Here is an 18,597-nt window from a genome sequence, read left to right as displayed (position 1 = left end):
AGCATTAAATACAAATTAAAGATGAGGCTGATGGGAACAACTGTGGTTTCACAAGTCATGAACTGGAGTGTTGGATAAATGAAGAATTTGAGCAGATGATGGTGCTGGAGGAGAAGTCATGTGATCATCAGAGTCATCACAGTTCATCCTGTTTGGATCATGTGTCTAAAGTTCACAACACTACTGTCAACCTCATGGTGGCACTCAAGGAAAAGTTATTATGATTGGACATCTGGGAACGATGAATATCTGTTCAATGTTTAGGCCCTGTTTACACGACAACGCTCGCAGATGAAAACGACAAAATATTTAATCGGATGTGAACGCAAATAACGCAAAATAAAAAGTGAGAACATAACGCCACTTTTTTCGTCTTCTGTTCAGATCGTTTCCGTGTAAACATTGCCTTAGTGCAAGTAATACAAGTCTAAACTTTAGGCTTGTATGCTTTTTTTTGTGATCAGTGCACAAATTATTTGAAATGCTACATACAGTCAAGTGTTCTAGTTCATTTATCAAGGTTTTTTCTTTTTCACCTTTACATGTTACAGAGGCGTCGTCATCCTCCCACTATCAGGTTGCTCTTCCAGGAAGGTGACATCAGTTCAATCAGGATAGACCATTTACGACAAGAGAGCCAGGTTTGAGGATGAAGATGAAATTACATTTATTGTGCACAAAATAGACTTTGGCGCTTAGACCACGGGTGTAGACCAGCTGAGTAAACTGATCTGGGGATGAGAAGCTTGCATCTGAAGTAGTTATATCCCCCCGGGCCTAGACACTGGTGGTGGTAGGGAAGCTTGAAGTCGCCTGATGAGGGAACTTCTCGGTCGAAGATCCAGGTTAAGACAGTCTGTATCTTGATGGAGGTGGTGCCGGGGTGGAGGTGGGCTGAGAGTTTTGCAGGAATGACGGCTGATAACAGGAGAGAGAGAGAGAGAGGACTTTTAAATTTGACGCTAATGACCGATTGGTGGAAGGGAAAGAGGATGGCAGACTGTGATTGGCTGAATTATGAGAATGAGGGTGGAGCGAGAGGATAGCAGGAAAACAGGGAAAGGGCTTTGAGGCGTGCTTAAAGAGATAGTCTTCCTGTCTGAACTTTCGCCTATAGCTTCATATAATCTAGAAGACATGATGAACTTTTTCAGTTGCCAATGATGTAATATCGGTTATACTGTTTGTGTGAATGCCCTTCATTGTGTGTCAGTCTGTTGTCTCAGACCTGCTCTGTGACACCAGGCTCACTGTTTTCTGGATGAACTCGCCCCACTACAACAAACAGCAGCTCCTCCCATATCCAGGTAACACCACATGTCTACTTAAAGGAACAGTCTAGTTATTAAAAAAGACTTTTATGTGTGTTGTTTACTCATCTAAAGACTTTATGAATCAATTTATGTATTTAGGCTAAACAGATTTGTTGTGACTTGTCCAAACTAGTTGATGCTTTACTGCAGTTTAATGTTGGGCTACAAGTGAAACATGCTCCTCCTTTTTACTTTCCGAAAATATATATCTCATCTAATCCTAACTTATCTTATCTGTATTCATGATGAAAACAACCTCAAGCTTTATCTTCAAAATTAAGCAAACAGAAATGGTACTAGGATAATTTCCCCACCCTCCTCCTCCTCCTCCTCCTCCTCCTCCTCCTCCTCCTTCCTCCTCATTTGCATATGATATAAAACATATTTTTTCTCTGGCTGATTGGATATACTGTAGAAACTGGACAGCAGCAGTCGTCTCCACTTTCAAGACTCCAAAGTTTGGTGAAGTTTTTCCCCTTCACCTCCTCTTTGTCTCGTCCATCACCTGAACTCCTCTTCCATTTTTGCTCTGAATCAACAACTTTGTCTTCCTCACACTGGTGTGAACTCTGGCAGACATGGCTCTTTGGGTAAGTTGACAGCCGACTCAGAAGAAGTGGAGCCCACTAGAAGGAGTCATTTACACAGAATGCGTGTGTGTGTGTGTGTGTGTGTGTGCGTGCGTGCGTGCGTGCGTGCATGTGTTTAAGTAGTTTATCTTTGATCCAAAGCCTGATGATGACATTACTTGATACACTGCAGGGTTGTTTGGAGCCATAGAGACAGACATTGTGTCCTCAGAGGACAAATTCAGGTCAAACTGTAACAGTTGTTAGATCCCCGGTATTTAGCCCCTATTACTGAGGCTTTAACTGGACCAACTCTCCGTATAAAGGGTAAGTGCTCAAGTTTTAACGGTCACGGACCAGAGTAGAAATTCTAGACATTGTTTAAGCTGGTGACGAGGAACCTCGCCTAGCTTCTAACTGCCTTCATCCAGACGTCTATCTGGCTTCACCAAGCCACTAGCCCTGGTAGAGCAGCCCACCCACCCAGGAATAGTCACCTGACACGGCAGCTTTACTCTAACTCTTACTCTTAAAGGTGTACAGAAAAGAAAATTGAATTTGAGCCCACTTTGGGTGATAAAATTAATGTGATAACTCATCTTTCAGATGATGTAGGCCAAACTTTGTGCAAAATTCTATTTTTGAGTAAATCCGGGATGAAAGTGTGTATTTTTTTTTTCGCATTGGATAATGCAGGCGCACGGATTATACGTCAGCCTGTACACGATTCACCAGCCACTGATATTGGATCCGTAATCCGTCATTCAACGTCTGAGACACGCACACACACACGGAGCTCGGGCTCGCCCCAAGCTTTGAATATCCCGCCCGCTCGATAACGACCAATCAAATTCGTTTTCCTCACTCGGGTAAACTCGTGTTGCAGCTCGTGACAACTCGGCGCGACAAACAGGACAAACGGCCATTTCTGTACACCTTTAAAGGTTTGGAAAAACAACCCCGCTGAACAAACTGGCGGGACCAGTTGAAGCGGTCTCACTACTTTTTTTTTTTGCAGTCTCATTTCTGACACCCCCTCATCTGACTAGAAGTATTTCCTTGTCACACACAGACATGCAGATGTTTTTCAGTGAAGCAACTGGGCACAGCAGCAGAAATGAGAAATACCTGCAGGGACGAATATGTTATTGTGTTACTTTTGTACAGAGGTGGGAGAAAGTCCCTATGTTGCAAGTCCAAGTAGAGTCTCAAGTCTTTGCTCTCAAGTCTCGAGTAGAGTCTCAAGTCTTTGCTCTCAAGTCCCAAGTCAAGTCCAAGTCCTAAGATTTTTGTTTCGAGTCCCAACCAAGTCCTAAGATTTTTTTTCGAGTCCCAACCAAGTCCTAAGATTTTGTTTCGAGTCCCAACCAAGTCCTAAGATTTTGTTTCGAGTCCCAACCAAGTCCTAAGATTTTGTTTCGAGTCCCAACCAAGTCCAAAGATTTTTGTTTCGAGTCCCAAACAAAGCGATTATAATTAATGATACATAAAGATCATGACCACGCTTCAATTGTTAAGTTGTTATTATGCTATTTAAAATTGACGTAGGCCTACAGTAACACACCAGAAATCTTCCGTGATCGAATGTGATCTGACGTAGCTTCTCTGTTGATGCTAGCCATCAAAGATACTCTATTAAACCGTCATTGGTAGCCATGGAGCCGTTAGCCACACTGGTTTGTTATGCTACGTGTTCTGCAGTCAGATCGCTTATTTATTGGTTACATTCAATTTCACGTCACATTCCGCGGAGCCGGTGACTCAGGATTGTCGAGTTCCCCCACACACAAGCCGACTTTTGATCCAAACGGTCACGATTATCGGAGCCGACAATTGTAAATATTGAACATGTTTAATATTTACGATTGTCTGCGCCAACCGTTTTACGAGCCGATTGTCGGGAGAATTTAAATCTTAAAACACCACAATCCAGAACCAGAATCTCATAAAATAATCTTAAAAGCCTAAGATAATTGGGCGATTTTTGTCTTTGGTCGGAAGGGGGAAAATCGGGGCAAAATCAGACAGATTATCTTTATGTGTGTGGTAGGCTTTGGTGTGTTGGCATTAATTATACAGCCAAGACTGAGAACAGGAGTGGGTTCCATATAGAACGTCTCTGACTGGCTGCTACAGTACAACACTGATGTGATTATTTTAATATTTGTGCTTGCTTCATGTGACTTGACTTGAATTCAAGTCAAGAGGGTTAAGTCCAAGTAGAGTCTCAAGTCTTTGCTCTCAAGTCCAAGTAGAGTCTCAAGTCTTTGGCATCAAGTCCCAAGCGAGTCCAAGTCTTTTTTTGATTTGATCAAGCAAGTCTTAAGTCATCAAAATCGGGACTCGAGTCCAAGTCAAGTCTCAAGTCCCGAGTCCAAGTCCACACCTCTGCTTTTGTATTTGTGAATGCACATGTAAACATGAGAAGATGCATAAAATTGTATTTACTTCTCTCTGTTTTTACCCAGGTAACACTGTTAGTGGGGCTGCTGGTTTCGGTGGCATCGGAGAGCTACCTGCCCATTGACTGTGATGACGTGTATCGCCATGACAACACCAGCTCCAGTGGGGTGTACACCATCTACCCAGGAGGCCCCACCTCACCCCTGCACGTCCTCTGTGACATGGACACTGACGGGGGCAGATGGACCGTCAGTAAACTACACCTCATATCTGATTAGATTTCATATTTGACGATGAGACTTAAAAAGCCAAAACAAAAGTGGAGCCATTGATAAAAAAAAATTGTAGCTATTGTTTCAGTTTTCAACGAGTGTTGTGACTTCTCTATTTTGAGACTTGTCACTTATATGATCATCATCTGATTTGTCAGCTGTCAGAGTTCACATCCTGTGGCAGCTTGCACAGTTTTCTTCATGGAAAAATATAAAAAAAAAACATTAGTTTATTTAAATAAATGAAAATGCCTGATTTTGCTGACCTGAATTATATATGTTGTTGCCTAATTAAATATAGCCCAATAATAAAACCTTTTAAAATGTATTTTCTCATGAAGTAGCCCAAGTAAACAATATTTACAGCAGCAAACACTTGTTTTTAAAAAGTCTGAGAAAGTTACCAGTGTCCATGTTGTATAATTTAGTTAGTCCATCACCGCAGCAGTTTGTTGTGATGATGTTGTAGTGTATTATCCACCTGAACTTACATGGATTGTTCATGTTAATCTCGAGCAGTTAATGCCTATTATGGTAAGCAATATCCTTATGTTGGGAGAAGGTGGAGTTTTGGAGTTAGAAAGTATATATGATCATGGTTTTGAGCCATAGGAGGAAGATCTCACTTTGGCACCAGGGATGCTTCAGGATTCGGCATTTTTTGTACACTGTTCTTCTACTTGTTAATAAACTTCTTTTTGAACACAAGTGAAGACGTGTCGGCGGTGATCCCTTCTTTTCATCAACACATCAATATACCACAATGTTCATATCAGGAACATATCTCTGTCACTTAAACATGTGACAGAGCACAGTGTGACAGAAAAATAAAAGACACTACAGCAACTGTGATTGCTGTTTACAGACCAGATAGTCATCAAACTCACCTGGTTCAGTTGAAAAGATTTTTTTGTTTTTCTTTCTTTCTTTCTTTTTTTAAGTGATCTCAAGTCCTGCTAATTGAATACAGTTTTATTTTTGGTTGACTGAATTGTTGTGATTCTCCCTTTCAGGTCTTTCAGAGGAGGTTGGATGGGAGTGAAAACTTCTACAGGCCATGGGAACATTACAAGAACGGATTTGGGAATGTAGCAGGGGAGCACTGGCTGGGTGAGTCCTAGAGGGAGAATTACAGGTATATTAAAGTATCTATGGATTAAATATGCTCTCGTTACGCTGTTTTCAGTCACAACAGGTAGTGGCTTTAATCAAAACAAACAAACAAAAATAACTACACAACCTGCAGCAGCAGCACATGTCAGTCAGACAGTCAGTGAGTGGCTGGTGAACACAGCGGAGCATTTAGCAGTGAAACTGAAAGTATAGAAATATTAAAGAGCCTTGGTGCAAGAGGTGAAGTGTAATCAGAGCTGTGTGTGTGTGTGTGTGTGTGTGTGTGTGTGTGTGTGTGTGTGTGTGTGTGTGTGTGTGTGTGTGTGTGTGTGTGTGTGTGTGTGTGTGTGTGTGTGTGTGTGTGTGTGTGTGTGTGTGTGTGTCTCCTCAGGTCTGGACAACATCTTCCTGCTGACGACGAGGAAGAAGAACGAGCTGCGGGTGGACATGGAGGACTTTGAGGGAGGGGAGGCCTTTGCTCAGTATTCGTCTTTCTTCGTCGACTCTGAGAGGGAAGGATATCAGCTGGATCTGGGCGGCTTCACAGGAGGAACGGCAGGTGAGGGTCACTTCAGTGGAAATGTTTCCTTTTCTTACTTTTAGGTATTCAACAATGAGCCGGGTGAAGGCTGAATGTTACACTGTGGATGAACAGGCTAAAAAAATACTACATGATTTTTGTGAATTCTGTAAAAATAATTTTAGAAAATAGAAAAATTTGGCACTTTCACTGAACAAACACATTTCCTTTAACTGGATTAACTACAATTTCTTTCCCCGTTCCAAATGGAAATTACATTTTGACTCTGTTGTTTCTAGGGGACAGTTTAACATACCACAACTCCATGAAGTTCACCACCTATGACAAAGACCAGGATAACGATGGGGGAAAATGTGCTCACTATAATCTTGGTGGATTCTGGTACAAAGACTGCCACAACGCAAACCCCAACGGCCTGTATGCACCTAAAGGTGTATGGGCCTGTGGAAGTTTCCCAATCCAATGGGTCACATGGAAAAGCTCCCTTAAGACCATCACCATGAAAATCAGATCAGTCGCTAAGTATCCATGCACTTATTGATCTGATCAGCTGTAGATCAATGAGATAATCACGCCCTCCATCAGGGTTGGAGAGCTGGGATGTTCGGGCATATAATCACTAGTCCGACTGGACTTAATGTCAACAATAACCTCTGAATCAAAATGATCAGAAAATGTGTTTTTTGTTTCTTTCCTACTCATCTTGTTTTAAAATCACTGTCAGAAATGATAACTCTGTTGAACAGGTTCATGCACTGATGTATTGAAATTCAGTTTCTTTGTTTTTTTTTCTGATTAAAAAAATTGTATTTAGTGATTATTGTTTTTGATTGATGCTGTTCTGAGTGATTATTAAATAAATAAACTTGATTGTTTCAACTCTACTTGTATTTTTGAAGTTCATTTCTTTAGTATCAGTTTAATTCCTCATAGAAAATTATCTCATCATGATTTAGGTTTTTTCCTGTATTATTTTCAACTAGCAGTACATCCTAATTAGCATTAAATAGAAATTAAAGGAGCTTGAGGCAAGATCAAGGAATAAAACTCATTAGCGATACAACAGCCGTAGCGGCCGTCAGGGTTACTGCAGCCATCAGCCAAGCTGGTGCGGGAGCGCGCATCAACTCTCCACAACAGTGCAGCTGATGCTGCGACAGTGACACTGTGGCTGAATTGGAAACGGCATAACGTTACTATACCAGTGTTTTCCATTAATCAGCCGCCACAGTTTCGTTTGGGTCCACCGCAGCAGTCTCTCACAGAAAAAAAGAACAGCTTCACTGTCTCTCATCTCTGCCAGTCAGCCCCTCTACCTGCTGTCTCTCTCACGACACACACACACACACACACGCACGCACGCACGCACGCACGCACACACACACACACACACACCGCTTGGCTGTTAATAAACAGTAAATGCGCCATGCCGTGCTCATTGTACAGTGCTCAATTTACCGCGACACCGGGAGGTTGACCGCCCAGGCATCAGGTCAGCACCGGCCGCCGCCTCTGTGAGCCGCTGGTGCCGCTTGGCTGCTCTAATGGCTCTGCACTACTCCGAACACGTCAGAGAATTTCCTTACAGGCGTTGTTTGGATAAACTGACCGCGGATGAATCAATCGGCTCATTGTAAAACTATTTATTTATTTATTGAAGTAGCCTAAATATGGTGATTTTTGTACGTACAGAGCCCCAAGGCTGCGCTGCTCACACACACCTGAAGCTTCTTCGGTATGAAATGTGCTATATAAATAAAGTTTGCTTGCTTGCTTCACTTTTCATTCAAATGAACTAATGCGACTGCCACAGTGCCACTGTTAGATTTCATCAATGAGACCAGCATTTATCTCCTGAAAACAATTCAACCAGCCGGCAGAAAACCTCTAAAAACCTCTTTTTACAGTCTATGCTAAAAACCTGTGGGGAAGTTACTCGGCTCGTTTTCTTCCCTGGGAGGAGGACAGCTGTTGCCCGGCCGATGAGCTCAGCTCCCCGGCTGCAGCCTCTGTGACGAGCCGCTGCTGCTGCCGCTCGTGTGTGGCTCTGCACTCCTCCGAAAAATGTCGGCGCAAACCTACTTACAGACGTTATTTGGATAAACTGACAAGTGACAACAGATTGGGAATCTAAACTGTCACTTTCTCGCATGAAAAAATATTAAAATTTAAGAAAGTGACGTTATTTCTCTACTCGCTGCTCACGTAACTGTTCAGGCTGCAAGACATCCGCCGACCGCTAGTCGCAAGCGGTAGAAAGCCGAAGCTGTCGAGAACGCGCATGCAGCGTCATTTGACGTCACATCCGCGGACAGCGCGGGAAATTCGGACCCAGAATTGCAGCGCATTATGCAGCACACAGCCTGTTCAAGGCAACGGAGAGATACGCGAGTGGGCTCATTCTTTTTGGTTTTTAACGCTTCATCGCCCATTAGCAGTAAAAAACTTAAAACGCATGTGCATTTCTTGCCTCATGAACCTTTAAAGATGAGGCTGATTCGAACATCTTTAGTTTCACAAGTCATGAACTGGAGTGTTGGATCAGTTTTATTCTGAGTTAATTTTTTTCAATCTATTCTTTTCAGCCAGCAGTACATGCTAATTTGCACTAAATGAATTTAAGTGTTGGATAAATGAAGAATTTGAGCAGATGATGGTGCTGGAGGAGAAGTCATGGATCATCAGAGTCGTCACAGTTCATCCTGTTTGGATCATGTGTCTAAAGTTCACAACACTAACTTCATAGTGGCACTAAAGGATTAAAATTATAATGATTTGACATTTGGGAACCATGAATATCTGTCCAAAGTTTGGTATCAGTAATATAAGTCTAAACTTTAGGCTACAATGTCTCTTTTAAATATTTTATTTTTTACCTTTGTTGTTTTTCATCTGCTGCTGTAACAAGTCAATTTTCCACCTCAAGCTGTAAAGTTAAAAATAAATCTAATAATAATTTCCCGACCCTGCTCCTCCTCAACCTTCTCCTCTTCCTCCTCCTCATTCACTGTTGGAGAAAAAATTAGGATCCAAAACAGGGCCAGTTGTGATCGAGGATCTTTATTTCCCGCATTCAATGATACAAATGAAAGTATCCAAAAGTGTTCAAAAAGTCAGAAAAATACTCATCAAAGCATCAATATAACTTCACAAAAATGATTAGAAAAGACGGAGATGAAGTTCAGTGCATTAGAGTTTACACCCAAAAAAATGGACATAAACCCGAGCCTGTCCCGGACCAGACTAAACTTCTTATCTCTGTGACTTTGTTTTTATACTGTACTGTAAAAGCCCTGCCTTCTTATTAAAATGAGAGGTGAACATGACACTTCTTCCCCAGTGTACGCCCTGTGATTTGTCCAGATGTCATGTTGCGATCTTTCATCAACATAATCTCCACCCTATACGGCGACTGTGTCACATTTTGCCACGTAGTGAGTTCACCCAAGTTCAGCGTCTTTGGCACCACTCTATCTTGCCGGTGGCCGTTATCTACATTGCCCGACCTTGACTCCCCCTGCAGGTGGCTGCACACGCGAACTTAACGGTGCTTTCCCACGCTTTGCACTCATCTCACCTCTACCTTCTCAGAACTTTTCCATTTTACACAACATGTCCCCCTGTGAGACTTGAAAGTCTCATTAAAGTAAAAATGACATATAATGCATGATTACAGCAGATGGTAATGACAAGACAATCAGTAGGTAAAGAGTTTCAGAAGGTCAGAACAAGTTTTTTTTTTTTTTTTTTTTAGCAATTTATCATTGTCTTTAACAGAATCAGTTGTATACTTAAAATCAGAAACTAAAAAATACTAAAAACTAAAAAAGACCGCATTTAGTTGCAACCCATAATAGTGGTAGGATTAAAAATACTACAAATCTCAACTTAAATTGTCAATGTATTGTACCACAAAGATGAATACTATAAGTTTTACAGTTAACAGATAGGCTAAACATCTGTCTCCTTCATATATGGTTGTTTGTTGGCAAATTGTTTACATGTTATTGCTATACTTTATTTTGCAGGTTGCCGTTATCTACGTTGCCCGACTTTCACTCCCCCTGCAGGTGGCTGCACACGCAAACTTAACAGTTATTTCCCACGCTTCACACTCACCCCTTCCTTCTCTATCATGCTTTTCCTTTTTTTTTACCCAACATAACCTGTATAAAAACAGGACCACGGCAGACATCTCCACTTTCGAGACTCCAACCTTTCAGAGTTTTTCCCTTCACCTCCGGAACAGCGACATGGGTCTTTGGGTGAGTTGAGCAGCTGACTCTCTGACATTTAATTTACACTAAATATTGTGTGTATCTGTTTTTGTGTAAGTAGTTTCTGTTTCATCCTGATGGATCAGTAGAAAGTTTGTCTAAAATATCAACCATTTTAATAAATGATTCATGCTTACTTTGTAAATATTTTCAGTTTTCACACTGATCTACCACAGTTAACTATTTTGGGGTCTGGACCCAGTGGTCACACAAAGCAACACATTTTAAGTTACATCACCATGGAAAATATCAACTATTGTTTAGCTAGCTAGTTTTCCCCTATGGTTAACATAGTTTTGTTACGAAGGAGTATTAGGGCCACGTTGAGGGGGAAAAAAATCACAGACTTTGAGAACAAAGTCATAATTTTATGAGAAAAAAGTCATTATGTAACAACGCCGCATTTTGTAATAAAATTCTTGAACGCAATATGTAATAACCTTTGTTGGTTCATAATGCATCATATTATTACATTTTCTTAATGCAACACCTGCATTTTGTAATAATTTGGTTCATTATGTAAGAGAACAAATTACAAAATGTGGCATTATTACATCATGAGGTGAACATTTTATACATTATTACAAAGTGCACCAATGGTGACTCCTTAATCCTGATCCTTCTCGACTTGAGCGCTGCTTTTGACATGTTGGATCACACATAATGCTGAACCCCTAAATTAATATATAGGCCTAAATAAAGTAGTAAATAAAGTTCATTATCATATTATTATTGTCTACCCAGGTAACACTGTTAGTGGGGCTGCTGGTTTCGGTGGCATCGGACCAGAGCTACCTGCCCATTGACTGTGATGACGTGTATCGCCATGACAACACCAGCTCCAGTGGGGTGTACACCATCTACCCAGGAGGCCCCACCTCACCCCTGCACGTCCTCTGTGACATGGACACTGACGGGGGCAGATGGACCGTCAGTACACTACACCTCATATCTGATTAGATTTCATATTTGACGATGAGACTTAAAAAGCCAAAACAAAAGTGGAGTAGGGTTGTGCCGATTGGCGATCCAATCGTCTATCGGCGATTGGAAGGACGAGCGGCGATGTTTTGTTTTCTTGCCGATTTTACACACACGCATACTCGCTACTTTTTCATTGATCCAATGCACAATCTGTTTGTTTTGTTTTAATGAAGCCGCTTCTCTGGCTGCTTCCAACAGATACTCTGTCAAATGACAGTGTTCCACCAATCAAATGCAGCCACTGGCGACGTCCAATCAGACGGAGCCAGGTAGTCATATGACCGCACACAAAATCTCTGTGGTAAACAGGGTGGCCACTCCGCCTCAAATTTGAGGAAACACGTTTAGCTGGTGTTGTGGCTGTGACTAGGCTGCCGACGCCAGCCCTGTCACAGCCCGACGACGTGTTCACTGATATGCCACAAATAAATTACGTCCGCCACAAATAGATTTTTCGGCTTTCGGCAACGCAATATCGTTCCGTTCATTGATCATCATCAGCTCTTTCTCCGTTATTAGCCCTCACCCACACACACACAGCAGTGCACGATAAAAGAGAAACTCATACGCCGCCGCCCCCCACCCCCCCCGTCGAACGAACACGTGGAACGCTCCGGTCTCCGGTGAACCCCCCCCCCCGCACCCCGGCGATAGATAGGTCTATCTACCTAAAAAGCCAAAACAAAAGTGGAGCCATTGATTTAAAAAAAAGTATTGTTTCAGTGTTAAACAAGTGTTGTGACTTCTCTCCTTTGAGACTTGTCACTTAAATGATCATCATCTGATTCGTCAGCTGTCAGAGCTTACATCCTGTGGCAGCTTGCACATTTTTCTTTTTAGAAAAATATATTTAAAAAAAACATTAGTGTATTTAATTACATGAAAATGCCTGATTTTGTTGACCTGAAATTATATTTGTTGTAATTAAAGCAGAAGTGAGTCGTCCGGTCGTTTTCGCTAATGCTGCGTTCCAGGCAGGCTTTTGAAATCGTAAATTACAGCTTCAAGTCACAACTTACGACTTTGTAGCGTTTCAGGCAACCCACTCGTGTTTTTCCGACCTGTTTTACCGGTGAAAGTCACTCAGGGTTTCCCGCAGCGCTTTCCTGTTAAGGCGGCCGCCTTAACAACAAAGAGCTGCCGCCTAAACTAACGTCTTAAAAAAAATATTTAAGACGCCCCCGTTGGACGAGCGCCGTCATTCATCTCCGCATCCTCTCACACACATGCACACCACAGAGAAGCGCGCATGCATACAGCAGCGCGCGTGGCGAAACTTAATACTGCGCGCCGAACCCCCCCCCCCCCCCCGGACGATCGATCGATCCGCTCGCACCCCCCCCCCCCCCCCCCGTCAACAGGACAGACACCACCTTAACTAACACATTTTCTGGGGGAAACACTGTCACTATAACGGCCACTCGTAACTTCCGACCGGTGAACTCGTACCAGATCGAACTGGTACCACTTCACGGTCGGAAAAATACGAGTTTCCTTGAACGCACCACATTCACGGCGTTCCTTGGCTGCACACACAGCCCTGCATGCCGTTCTCTCTCCTCATTCGATAAAAACTGTAGGATACGATAAATGTTTTCTCTTCGGCTCAGAGCAGAGCAGAGGGACTGAGAGACCCGTGTTTCAGTCCAAACACTCTATGTAAGTGATTGCTGTCGGAAGATATAACTATTTAAGACTTATATTAACACAAATATATCACTCACTTCTGCTTTAAATATAGCCTAATAATAACAAAACATTTTAATATGGTCTCATGAAGTAGCCCAAGTAAACAATATTTACAGCCAGGGCCGGCTCTAGGCATAGGCGATATAGGCGGTCGCCTAGAGCGCCAACTGTTGGAGGGGCACCGCCAGTCAAGGGGGGAAAAAAAAGAAACAAAGATAATAATAATGATTTATGTCAGCTGGCGCCCCTCACTTAGTGTTTTCTATGTAGAAAAAAAAACCCAAAACAAATAAATAAACAATGACAAAAATGTTCCTAAATTGTATATAGTCACACACACAGCAGATACCTGTCTGCAGCAGGAATGCTCTCAAGCCGTTTTCTTGTTAGAAACGCCACATTTTTAATTAGATGTGTGGCACAAATGACCGTCTCTATATGTTTTTTTTTTTTTTTTTTTCATATTTCGGTCATTTACGCAGTAGAAATGCGGTTCAACTACTGATTGGGAGACTCTCCTCTTTCAAATACGCACGCCCTTGACGACCTGTCAATCAAAACAACAACTGTGAAGCGCTTCGAAACAGCAGAGTCGTTCAGAGGGATAGAGAGAGAAAGAGAGAGAGAGAGAGAGAGATTTTGATTTTTCAAACACAACTTTATTCCACTTTGTGTTTGTTTTCTAAAAAACTAATTCTTCAAATAAAAAAACATCCAAGTACATAATTGCGTGCACACATGCACACAGACATACCTCGTAACACATATGCATACATGCACACATACAGTACACATACACATACAGAAACATCATAACCTCAGCACATCCCCAAACAACAGGTCATCAACTTCCACCTTACACAACACACCCCGATAACACCATCCATTTTCATCCGCTTATCCGGAGTCCGGGTCGCGGGGGCAGCAGTCGGAGCAGGGATCCCCAGACTTCCCTCTCCCCGGACACTTCCTCCAGCTCTTCCAGGGGGACCCCAAGGCGTTCCCAGGCCAGCCGAGTGACGTAGTCACTCCAGCGTGTCCTGGGTCTTCCTCGGGGCCTCCTCCCGGTGGGACATGCCCGGAACACCTCACGAGGGAGGCGTCCAGGGGGCATCCTATACAGGTGCCCGAGCCACCTCAGCTGACTCCTCTCGATGTGGAGGAGCAGCAGCTCTACTCCGAGCTCCTCCCGGGTGACGGAGCTCCTCACCCTATCTCTAAGGGAGCGCCCCGCCACCCTGCGGAGGAAACTCATTTCAGCCGCTTGTATCCGGGATCCCGTTCTTTCGGTCATGACCCAGAGTTCATGACCATAGGTGAGGGTGGGAACGTAGATCGACCGGTAAATCGAGAGCTTTGCCTTTCGGCTCAGCTCCTTCTTCACCACGACGGACCGATACAATGACCGCATTACTGCGGCCGCCGCACCGATCCGCCTGTCGATCTTGCGCTCCATTCTCCCCTCACTCGTGAACAAGACCCCAAGATACTTAAACTCCTCCACCTGAGGCAGGAACTCTCCCCCGACCTAGAGGGTGCAAGCCACCTTTTTCCGGTGGTTGTTCATATAATGTGTGTTGTCACTGTGTCTGTGCTGTGTGAAAGGTAAAAAAAAAAAAAAAAGTGTAAGAGCTCAACAGGTCTGTATACAGAGCTGGAGCTGAGTTTAAGTCTGAACTTTCTCATATATATATTAATTTTAAATAATCATGCTCATCAGATGAGTCAAAACTTTCAGCGTCTGAAGCACCGTCATCACTGATTCTCTCTCTCTCCTAACGATTCTGCGAGTTTGAAGCTTCACCGTTGTTTTAATTGACAGGTTCGGTGTCCTCTGCCGTCTCTCTCCATGCCAGCCGCTGTAGGTAAACCATGGAGCTAAAACTGTGATAGGAAGGACCAGAGCCGGTTCAGACCTCCATGGGGCCCTAGGCAAATTTCTGCGAAGGGGCCCTCCTAACTGAACCCCAAAAACTTTCAACGGTCGCACCTGACACCCAGTGTTTCCACTCATCCCCCCTTTAAACATATTGCACTGTTGGTCTAACTAAGAATAAATTCAGAACAAATCAAACTAAATGTGTAAACAAAAAATCATACAGTCTTACATGTTGGGCATGCGTGTTAATGTTTGAAATAACTCACCATTAAATAAAACTAAAATATAGATAAGGCTACTATTAATTCAGCTCCATCAAATTGGCTGCACTTGTTTTACTTTCATATACTTCAAATGTAGGTAATTATGTATATTATTATTTATTATATTAGCCTATTATTTTTTTTAGCACCATTGTCACAATATTTCACAAGTTTTATTAAGATATCTGCATCTATATTTGCCTGTATCCAAGCAACCAAATTCAATCTTAGCCAATATTTATCCAATAGCCTACTTTCCATTTTGTATAAGTGCAGTTGTAATTACACCACAACTAAAATCATAGAAGCCAGCAAGACGCACACAGAGACCGGGGTTCACCCAGGGCTCAGCGCTCTGTTAATGCAGGTCAAACACGGACTAGTCCCTCCCACTCTCCCACCCGGAGAGGAGAGTGACCTGACTGCTGTTCCCGCAGGTCATTGTCAGCTGTTTCTTCCCCCTTAATTCCCAGAGGGATAACTCCGCTTCATTGTGGCGTTCTAAACGCTGTCTTGCTAGGAATCCGGTAGGCCAACACGTGCGCGACGGACGGTCACGTCGTCAGGTTTTTTTTATTTATTTATTTATTTTTTTTATTCACGGGGCCTCTATAATTTTGCGGGGCCCTACGCAACGTGCGTAGTGTGCGTATTGGGTGAACCGGTACTGGGAAGGACCTTAGTGATCCCAGAGTGCCAATTGGTTGGCCGAAGTTGACTGACAGGCGATTCAACCAATCACGTATGCTCAAGTTGACGGACAACGGATTCAACCAATTACGCACAGTGAGAGGGGACGATGCGTGCACCATGCTCTGTTACTGGCTCTCAAACCCTGGCTGTGAATAACGTAGGTCATCGAGGGCGGGTGTATTTGAAAGAGGAGAGCCGTCCCTCGGTCACGGGAGCAGTTAAACCGCGTTTCTACGGCGTAAAATGACCGAAATATAAACAAAAACATATCAAGACCGTCGCGTAAACGTGCGCGCCGACCGCAGTGTTAAAATGACTTGAATTGAACCCCGGTACCTTCTGATCATGTGGCCCCACCTGACGGCTGAGGCCCTAAACAACCGCATAGAGTGTCTATGCCAGGGGCCGACCCTGTGTAGATCAATGAGATAATCACGCCCTCTATCAGGGTTGGAGAGCTGGGATGTTCGGGCATATAATCACTTGTCCGACTGGACTTAAGGCAGAAGTAAGCAATCCGGTAGTTTTGGCTAACTTTTTGTCAGCCGATGGAGTTAGCAGTCCCCGCCCTCGTCATGGATCTATTGGTCCTCGTCCCTACGTCACCACATTCACGCGCATCCCTTGGCTGCACACACAGAGAGGACCGCCCCTTCATGCCGTTCTCTCTCCTCATTGGATAAAGATTGTAGGATACAAGGAAGTATACAAGAAGTTTTCTCCTTGGCTTACAGCAGAGCAGAGTGACTGACAGACCCGTGTTTCGGACCAAACACTAAGTGATTGCTGTCGGAAGATATAACTATTTAAGATTTATATTAACACAAACATTCCACTTCCTTCTGCTTTAATGGCAACAATAACCTCTGAATCAAAATGTTCATAAAATATGTTTTTTTTTTCTTTCCTACTCATCTTGTTTCAAAGTCACTGTCAGACATGATAACTCTGTTGAACAGGTACATGCACTGGCTTCCTATGTTATTTTTACCTAATTCAGATAAATTCAGTTTCTTTGGTGAGTGATTATTAAATAAATAAACTTGACTGATTTAACTCTTGTTTTTATTTTCAAAGTTGTAATTTTTTAGTATCAGTTTTGTTCCTCATAGAAATTGATCTCACTGTTAAATATAATGATTTAGATTTTTTCCTCTATTATTTCTAATTAGCATTAAATACAAATTAAAGATGAGGCTGATGGGAACTTTTTAGTCTCACAGGTCATGAACTGAAGTGTTTGATAAATGAAAATTTTTAGCACATGATGATGCTGGAGGATGTGATCATCAGGTGGACAAGCAAAAAGACAACACAACACAAACAGGTACAACAATGGTTACAAGTGATGCGGAGGGTTGGGAGGAGAGTATGGGGGGGGGGGTGAGGTGATTAGGGATAGGGGAGGTTGTAGGCTTGTGAGAAGAGGTAGGTTTTCAGATGGGATTTGAATATGAGGAGTGTGGGGGAGTCACGAACAGGTTGGGGGAGGGAGTTCCAAAGTCGGGGTGCTGATCTGGAGAAGGCTCTGTCGCCGAAGGTTTTGAGTCTGGATGTCGGTGCGGTCAGGGTGAGAGTGGAGGAGGATTGGAGGGCTCGGGAGGGGCGGTGGGGGATGAGGAGGTACGACAGGTAGGTGGGGGGGGGGGGGGGGGGGGGGGCAGGTGGTGGAGGGCTTTGAAGGTGAGGAGGAGGATCTTGAAGTTGATGCGCTGTTTGATGGGGAGCCAGTGGAGAGAGTGGAGGACGGGAGTGATGTGTTCACGGGACCGGGTGTGGGTGAGGAGGCGGGCAGCAGAGTTCTGGACCATTTGAAGCCTATGGAGGGAATGGGAAGTGATGCCGGTGAGGAGGGAGTTGCAGTAGTCGAGGCGGGAGGAGATGCAGGCGTGGATGAGGGATTCGGCAGCAGGGGGAGAGAGGCAGTGTCTGATTTTGGCGATGCGGCGGAGGTGGAAGTAGGAGGTTTTGACAACGGAGCTGACATGGTGATCGAAGGAGAGGGTGGGATCCAGGATCCAGGATGACGCCAAGGTTGCGTGCCAGGGGGGAGGGAGTAATGGTCGAGGTGTCAATGGTGAGGGAGATGGGTCTGGTTTAGCTCTGTTTTGTCACTGTTGAGTTTGAGGAAGTTGTGAGTCAGCCATGTTTTTATTGTAGAGATGCAGTTTTCGATGTGGGTGAGGGGAGGGTTCTGGGTGGATTTGGTGCTTATGTAGATCTGGGTGTCGTCGGCGTAGCAGTGGAAGTCCAGGTTGAGATTGCGGATGATGTGACCAAGGGGGAAGAGGTAGCAGATGAAGAGGAGGGGGCCGAGGACTGAGCCTTGGGGGACCCCCTGTGTAACCGAGGAGAGGGTGGATGTGTGGCCAGAGAGAGATGGTCTGTTGTCTGTTGTCTGTTGGTGAGGTAGGAGGTGAGCCAGTCGAGTGCAGTGCCCTCAACACCCTGTTGGCGCAGCCAAAATGTCCAACACCTTCTCATCACAATCCATGCCATCCACTCGGGGTGGGCGATATGGACAAAAAAAAAAAAATCTCGATAATTTTTTTCAGTTATCCAATAATGATAATCTGACGATATCCTTTTCCTCCTCAGCAG

The 18,597-nt window shown here is 43.7% G+C and overlaps 1 protein-coding gene across 1 annotated transcript; it reads left to right on the top strand.

Moving 5' to 3' along the window:
• Positions 1-1,891: 1,891 nt before the first annotated feature.
• On the top strand, positions 1,892-18,023 carry LOC310984453 (techylectin-5B-like; the record flags this gene model as incomplete). The annotated part of the gene is made up of 8 exons (XM_083969671.1): positions 1,892-1,903; positions 4,351-4,533; positions 5,571-5,667; positions 6,062-6,229; positions 6,490-6,644; positions 11,233-11,418; positions 17,566-17,628; positions 17,784-18,023. 8 exons carry the CDS (start codon positions 1,892-1,894, stop codon positions 18,021-18,023), a joined length of 1,104 nt encoding a protein of 367 aa, XP_083825797.1.
• Positions 18,024-18,597: the final 574 nt, after the last annotated feature.

Source organism: Trachurus trachurus, assembly GCF_905171665.1.
Source record: "Trachurus trachurus genome assembly, chromosome: 1".
NCBI lineage: Eukaryota > Metazoa > Chordata > Actinopteri > Carangiformes > Carangidae > Trachurus > Trachurus trachurus.
This window is presented reverse-complemented; position numbering and strand designations above follow the sequence as displayed.